General features: G+C 38.8%; 2 protein-coding genes across 3 annotated transcripts; both read right to left on the bottom strand.

Moving 5' to 3' along the window:
• Nucleotides 1-960: 960 nt before the first annotated feature.
• LOC124338355 lies at nucleotides 961-1,722 on the bottom strand. Its single transcript, XM_046792501.1, has 3 exons — nucleotides 1,591-1,722; nucleotides 1,309-1,458; nucleotides 961-1,221 (listed from the first exon to the last, which is right to left on the bottom strand). Exons 1-3 carry the CDS (start codon nucleotides 1,690-1,692, stop codon nucleotides 1,141-1,143), a joined length of 333 nt encoding a protein of 110 aa, XP_046648457.1. The 5' UTR covers nucleotides 1,693-1,722; the 3' UTR covers nucleotides 961-1,140.
• A 569-nt stretch (nucleotides 1,723-2,291) lies between these two features.
• LOC124338268 (cell wall integrity and stress response component 3-like) lies at nucleotides 2,292-6,510 on the bottom strand. Of its 2 annotated transcripts, XM_046792379.1 has the most exons (6): nucleotides 4,257-6,510; nucleotides 4,065-4,193; nucleotides 3,683-4,007; nucleotides 2,996-3,177; nucleotides 2,682-2,919; nucleotides 2,292-2,576 (listed from the first exon to the last, which is right to left on the bottom strand). In XM_046792379.1, exons 1-5 carry the CDS (start codon nucleotides 4,704-4,706, stop codon nucleotides 2,710-2,712), a joined length of 1,296 nt encoding a protein of 431 aa, XP_046648335.1. In that variant the 5' UTR covers nucleotides 4,707-6,510; the 3' UTR covers nucleotides 2,292-2,576; nucleotides 2,682-2,709. The 2 variants fall into 2 exon arrangements, with proteins under 2 accessions (XP_046648335.1, XP_046648334.1); XM_046792378.1 differs by having other exon boundaries at nucleotides 2,292-2,919.
• Between the last annotated feature and the right edge of the window lie 684 nt (nucleotides 6,511-7,194).

Raw genomic sequence — 7,194 nt, 5'->3', positions numbered from 1 at the left:
AAAAGGATCCCGAACCAAAAATATTTAACATTTGCATCACCCATCGTGTGTACACGGCTAGACTATAGCGTAGAAACCTCAACACTGCAGTGGTGCGCACTTGTGTCTGTGCTGTAATCTTGACTCGGTGCTCACGAAGATTTATTGCTTCGTTGATAATATAATGTGATATGTATATTTAAAAAAAAAAAATCTTGATAGCAAATGTAAATGCGTAATCATAAATAGAGAGCACCCGGAACCCGGACATGCCGCCGAGTATTCCCCTAAAAAGTAGGACGTAGTTAATTTCCTTTCCGCTTAATTTCATCCCGATGTTTTTTGGTAGGTCGAGTGTTTTCCGTTTTCTGTCTGCTGACTCGATGGTTTTATACTGACAGGATAACGTTAGGATTTTGTTCGGTTTACCCATTTCTGGGTAAACGTTGAGTTGTGAATCATTTTGATATCCTATTTCATGCCTAAGCTTGTTTTGTCCTCGAAAGCGTACCGAAACTGGAATGCTATCGTCATTTATCTTAAACTCGACGAACGAAGCGCAGATAACCATTTGCTATTTAGCTGCGAACATTTTTTATTTTTTTATTTTTATGATCGTCCATTTTGGTGGCTACTTTTTGAGTCTCATACTGGGTGTACCGCGAAGGCGATGGATTGCACCGGATTACACAGATTCCGGATCTAATCCTCTTTTTGTTTAGTGACGTCAAATTGTTGTTCCTTTGTTCAACATTTTGACCGTGCTTGATAGAGCCGCGAATTTTAAAATTGTGAAATTCCCCTAGATTTTCGGCGGAAGTTGATTTCTTAACGACATTCGATGACGGCGAATAAATCGAGCACGAAGTGAGTGCGTTGAAAAAAAATGTGCAATTACAAATTATAGTTTCAGGATCCTTTGCAAAGTGTATTCTGTTCAATAGTTTTTACTAGACGATTAAAGTCATGGGTTGATCTCATTGTATTCTTTTTATTTTTTTTAAATGATAACTAAGATGACAAACATACGTCGTAAATAATATGCAATCATAAAATTGCGCCTTAAATTTGCGCCATTATAAAAATATTTTTATGATACGCATCTCTGGGCGCACACTAAATTTGACCGTAAGCCCACGCCACTCTTTTACGATTCCCTCATCACTTGTCCGAAAATGCGATAGCACATTTGTGTAGAGTAGTAAGACACGCAAGGATTTTCACCGCGGTGACAAGCAGGTCCTGTAAAACATGGAAGAAAATTCAATTCGTATTATGACGTTTCGAATTTTTTCACGTTTAACTTTCACCACAATTGATAATTATTACCTCGGCGATTTCCCAATTGGATTTCGGTCGAGGCGGGGGACCAAAAAAGGCTGCCGCTTTGATCAACATTCTGTACATAAAATTCCCACGATTTGGATTTTTAGCGGGAGAAGACAATTGGATTGCCACAATAAGACAACTGAAAACCGCCTGTTATTTGTCCAAAAAAGATTCTTGTTTTAAAGAAGAGACCTTACTTAATGTAAAGTATTTTATTTCCAGTTCAATTAGACGTAAATCAGTTAATTATACAACAGACAGTTATAAATATTATTCACGCACCGAAGTTATGGTTAATACTTTTGGAAAACTATCGCCAAAATTACGATAGCAAACGATAAAAATGACTAGAATTAAAAAAAACTTCCAAAATGTTGTATCCATCGTGTGTACACGTCTACAGCAGATCGTAGAATGCTTCCCACCACAGTGGTGAAGCCGCCTTTGTGTTCACCAAAAATTTGTCTCATATCTACGCTAATAATTTGATAAAATTTTTTATGAAACTACGCGTCTACGTTGATAGTATATGCAAACTTGAGTTTTGTCATTCGAAGTCACCTTAAATTAGAATTTCTGTTATCTTGGAGAATAATAGCACAGAAATATCGAATTATTCTGTGATTATTATAATTATTTGTTGGCTTGATTATCATCTGGTGATAGCTGGCCGGTTTCTGATGGTGGTGGCATCAGGGACACTTTGACATAACTTTTGACTTTAGGTTAGGGCCCTTCTCGCCTGAAAAATGACAGAATTTGTGTCTGCCGATTCCAACTTTTGCGTCTAATAAACAGGGCGACTAAATGAGGGTCCAACCTTTTTTGGCCGTGTTTGGCACGTTGTTCGGGTCACAGGTGCTGACGGGATCACCGGCGTTTGCGGTGGTAATCCCGGTTGAATAGTTGATCAATGTTGATGTTGATAATTCCCCGCTTGTTTTGTTACCTCAAGCAAATAATGACATATAACGGCAAAAACCCTGGCCCGTACGATTTTTTAATACTTGATGTTATTCTAAATGTAATTCAATTCTTGGATGAAACAAAACTGTCGATATGGTGTTATATTTATGTGAGTTGCTGATGGTCGACTGAATAACAGAAAGTTTGAGTAGAAGTCAAATATCCCGTTTGAAAGAATACAAAAGGGGGGATGCAAAGGCAAACGTTGGAGGTACGGGGGAAGGGAAGAATCCAAAATTGAATTGCCACCGTCGTTTCCAATTTTCATCAGTTTTGGGGCGAAAAGCGAGGGCTGCAGATGTCTGAGCGTTTGTTGTCCAACGTTAAGTCGATTCGACCATCGAAAATATGTTTCCCTTGTTAAATTGCTTGTGTTATGAATATGGGAGCTGTTTTTATCAACTTACAAGTAATAGTGTGTGGTCTGCAGAACGTCTAATCAACAAATTCTACGAAATTTATTAACCATCCCTTCAGTGAGCCTTGCGGTGAATAATCGGAATCGTGTACAATTGAGATTATGGGACCGCTGGAATTTACGTAACACGGAAGAGAAGCTGTAAGATTATTGTCAGGCGCCTCGAAACCAGGGTAACCAGTGGCTGAAAACAATTGAGGCGATTCATTTGGCATTCCATCGTATACCTGGTTCGTTTGTACAAATTTAGTATTATTATTTTGAATTTTAATTAACGTTTGATAATTAAGAGTTCAGTATTACATATAGCCAGTCGTGTTGAGCCTCCATTTGAAAATCAACAATTTCTAATCTGATTTTCCCAATTGGCGGGTCGGGAGTGGTGATGATGTATATGCAGACTTCTTTAGAAGAGTAAAAGTTTGGATAGTTTGGTGACGAGATAGATGTGCTTTCCTCTGTGGCTATGTAGGAGCCTCCGCATACTTGAAAAAATTAAAAAACTAATTAAGACTTTTGCAACTGGAATTTAAATGTCAAACTGAATAACTTGCACAGTTACCACGATAAGTATTATATATGATTTTAAAAATACATATAGAACCTGACGAAGTCTCGATAAGGTTCAATATGAAAGTCATAAAAGTTAAGCCCAGTTAAGCCCAACAATCTCGATAGTCGTTGGCACAGGGATGGTAAAGTAACAAGTTTGATTAACTTGTAAAAATTCTGATAGCATGGTGACGTTATGTTTGCAGCATTGGGCGTTGCCGTAAAGTCATCGCAACAGTTTTGGATTATCAGATAGAGTAAATTCTTAATTTACGTTAAAGAATATGGCCAAGATCACACGGCAGACGTGTGATTCCGCGTGGTAAGAAATTTAATAACAAATATTATTAGGCGTCCAAAATAAATACTTTTGTGTTAATCATTGCTGTTTTTCATAATCATCTGAAACGTTCTTTAATTGCTATTGGTTTTTATCACCTGCTTTCGGCGTTGTCGGTGATTCTGTCGAAGGTTCTGTTGTTTCATCAATTGTAGTTGGTCCTTCTGTTGTCGGTGGAAAGGTTGACACATCCATCGTTGTCGGTAATTCTGTCGAAGTTGTTGTTGTTTTAACAGTTGTAGTTTCTGTTGTCGATGAAAACGTTGAAGCAGTCGTCGTTATTGTCGAGACAGTTGTTCGTTCTTGTGTTGTCGATTGCGTCACGGTGCTGCTGGTTGTCGTTGGCGATGCATCGATCCAGCGGATGTTGTCGATGGCGACAGCATCCACAACGTCCGTGCCGCAATACGCGTAAAATGCCAACTGTCAACGTAATTACTAGTATAAAATCTGATTCATTTTGGAAGGTGACGCACTTACCGAGAATTCAGATCCACTGTCGAGTTGAGAGAAACTGACAGGATACGTAACCCAATTTCGATTGTTGATGTCGGAATAGTTCCATAAACTGACAAGCAGCCTCTCGTTTCCGTTTTCATTTAGATACAACTGAGAATTTAAAATTTAGATTATACTGTAATCCCATTCAATTTGTGACTAGAATAATTGTACCTCGAGATTAGTGAACTGGGGCCATTTGGATCGGATCCAAAAGTCAAAAGATATGGAAATGTCATTGTAGCTGGAAGGAGGAATTGGAAATGTTGGACTGCGCAAAACTGCGATGCCGAACGACAAAGTGGCGCCACGATCAACACGTATGTAATTTCTTCCGGCCGGAGGTTGGGGTGCCGGGTTGTTTAGTTCCCATGACGAGTTAATGTCCTCAATCTTCCATCGAACTCCGGTCTGCGATGGGGAGTCGTCAGTCCAGAAATTTGGCGACCCAACTTCGAAATCGGTGTTTAGATCGGAAAGTTGTTGCGAATTTCTTGGTTTTATTCCGCCGGCGCTGTTGTCGCAATCCTTGTGCTCATCCTGACAATATTCACCGGCAAGTGTCAGGTTGTTTAATAAAAGCAACACAACACTGACTGACAGCAGGAAAATGTTTCTTTCCATTTTGGTTATAGTAAAAGTCACAGAAAAATTTCGCCAATGAACTAGAGGCGTTGACGTTCGCTACAGGAATGGCAGTTTAAATGTGTACACAGCTGTGTACGCTTCTCGGCATATTTTAACACAAGAAAATGAGCTGATAAAAACGAATTGCCTTTTTAAATAGCTGTTTTTAAGAGCCGGAAAAGAACAGTTTGGATTTTATGGTGTTATTTGGATATCTGGGACTAGGCTGTGGAAAATTCGTTTGGATCGCTTTGACGTACGAATTTTTAAGACCTAATTTTCTTCAGTTTTTTATACATTGTTGTGCAGTTGAATTTTAAGTTTATCTTAATGCTGCTGTTACCTAAATGTTTGAAATGTTAATGCGTCCATTTGACTCAAAGTTTCGATATTTTTGTGACCTAATCCTTTTGTTTGCTTTGATTTTTAGTTGCAACCGATGGAGAACATGAATCTTTGCCTTTGGTTAAATCCATTCTCGTCGTTTCCCACCCGGATGATGTCAACTCTAAAATTCTCTACGGATGGAGAGCACCCAGACATGCTGCCCAGTATTCTCCTTAGAAGGTAGGACGTAGTTAATTTCCTTTCCACTAGAGCTGAATTTTTTATGACATTCTTTTAGAATTGTTTTCCGATAAGTTTCTTAAGGTATTGAGGTTTTTGGTTTTTGTGTCTGCGGATTCGATCGTTTGATACTGGCACGTTTAGTTTAGGCATTTTGCTCCGTTTGTCCTTGTCTTTTGCTCTGCCACCACAAGGAATTGTTGATTTTTGCAAAGGATTTTAGAATTGTCATGTTGATACGACTGAAGGTGGGCGGACATAAGGGACCGCACAGTCTCGTGCTGATGTAATTCCTGAGTTTGAGTAGGTTTACCAATCACTGATTCATTTCTAAATGTTTAAACTTGAGGCAACTGCCAGTGCTATTTTTTATCCTAGGTCTTTGCGTTTCCGAAAATATTCCATTCGTCCAGCTTTATCGAATTTATTGAACAGCTTCCTCAATTCAGGCAACTGGTAGAACCAAAAACTCACTCTAAAATGGGTTTTGATTTGGGTGGTAAAATCCGTTGTGAAATGAAACAATGTTTTCCTAGTATAGTAGACGGCGGACCAGCATTAGAATACTATGTTCATTTATCTCCGCTCCACGAGTAAAGCGTAGATAAAAGTTCAGTAGCCAGCATAATCATTTGATTTTTGGCATCCGATATTCCATTTTCATTAATTTTTTTCATAATCGTCCATTTCGATGGCTATTTGTTGAGACTGACCCTGCCAATGTTGTCCTGGAAGCCGATGGATTGCATGATTTCGGAATCTGGATCTCATCCGCTTTTATCTTGTGACATCTCATTTTTTTTCATTTGTGATCACACGCTCCTCAGTGTCTTTCGTAAGATCATTCACGAATAGGGTTGAAGTATGATTTACGAGTCCATTCGTCACCTGAACTTCTTGACGACGTCGATGAGCTGGATATGATGGAAGAGAACCTTTGGGCGAGGGTATCCATAATTTTTCCTTTCTCTCGCTCAGCAGTCAGGGTCGGTTATAATAACGAAAGGATGTTATTAATCCTTCCGGATTAAATCTTTGTGAAGAAAAATAGTTGAATTCCGTTTAATGGTCGATTTAAACATTTTAGTGATGGCACTGATGCATGGCGTGGCAGCAAGGAAACTTTTACACAAAGCTTTACCATTGTCGAGAAACGTACTGCGAGAGATACGCGCTGTCTGGGCAATTTTACGACTTATTAAACTGGTGATAAAAGCGCTAGGTCATTTCGGTGATGCAATCGTCTCCGAAGGCGGGCGCGCTAATGACTTATTTTCATTTTAGTTTTTTTTTCTCTTTCAGACAATTGCCTTTTATCTAGGCAAGAGTTTTGACTGAGCAGTTCAAATGACGATATATGTCTGCTGATTCCCGCCTGCCTATGTTGTGGAAGGCGGTGACGGTGTTACATGAACTCCGGAATCCGGATCTCATCCGCTTTTGTCTAGTGACGTCTCATTTTTTCATTATTTGAAATAATTGTCAAATTTATTTCACATCCTCAAAAATATTACATCCATCGTATGTACACGTCTACACTATAGCGTAGAATGCTCAACACCGCAGTTGTGCGCACTTATATCTGCGCTTTAATGTTGACTCTGATGTGTTCACGAAGATTTTTCGCTACGTCTATATTGATAATGTGTTATCTGAATTTTTGTTATGAGACAAAACTTGATAGGACACTTAAACATCAAGACATGAGTGAGTTTGGAAGTGATTCAAAGTTAATTTTTGTCATTTGAAGTCCCTTTAAATATGAATTTTGTTATTTTGGGCGATTTTGGGGGATAACAACGCAGAAAAATCGAATTGTTCTGTGATTATTTCGATTATTTGTTGGCTTGATTATCATCTGGTGATAGCTGGACTTTCGTTAATTTTTTAACATAGAAACTTTTCTGATGAGGGAATC

Source organism: Daphnia pulicaria, chromosome 4 (assembly GCF_021234035.1).
Source record: "Daphnia pulicaria isolate SC F1-1A chromosome 4, SC_F0-13Bv2, whole genome shotgun sequence".
Classification (NCBI taxonomy): Eukaryota; Metazoa; Arthropoda; class Branchiopoda; order Diplostraca; family Daphniidae; genus Daphnia; species Daphnia pulicaria.
This window is presented reverse-complemented; position numbering and strand designations above follow the sequence as displayed.

Excerpts from the sequence above, each read along its gene's own strand:
- LOC124338268 (XM_046792378.1), bottom strand. The coding sequence starts at position 4,706 with ATGGAAAGAAACATTTTCCTGCTGTCAGTCAGTGTTGTGTTGCTTTTA. Across the intron at positions 4,008-4,064 it reads ACAGTGGATCTGAATTCTCG|TTGGCATTTTACGCGTATTG; the intron begins GTAAGTGCGTCA and ends TTACGTTGACAG. Across the intron at positions 2,920-2,995 it reads CTCAACACGACTGGCTATAT|GTATACGATGGAATGCCAAA; the intron begins GTAATACTGAAC and ends CAAACGAACCAG.
- LOC124338355 (XM_046792501.1), bottom strand. The coding sequence starts at position 1,692 with ATGGATACAACATTTTGGAAGTTTTTTTTAATTCTAGTCATTTTTATC. Across the intron at positions 1,459-1,590 it reads AAGTATTAACCATAACTTCG|GCGGTTTTCAGTTGTCTTAT; the intron begins GTGCGTGAATAA and ends GACAAATAACAG. Across the intron at positions 1,222-1,308 it reads CCAATTGGGAAATCGCCGAG|GACCTGCTTGTCACCGCGGT; the intron begins GTAATAATTATC and ends CATGTTTTACAG.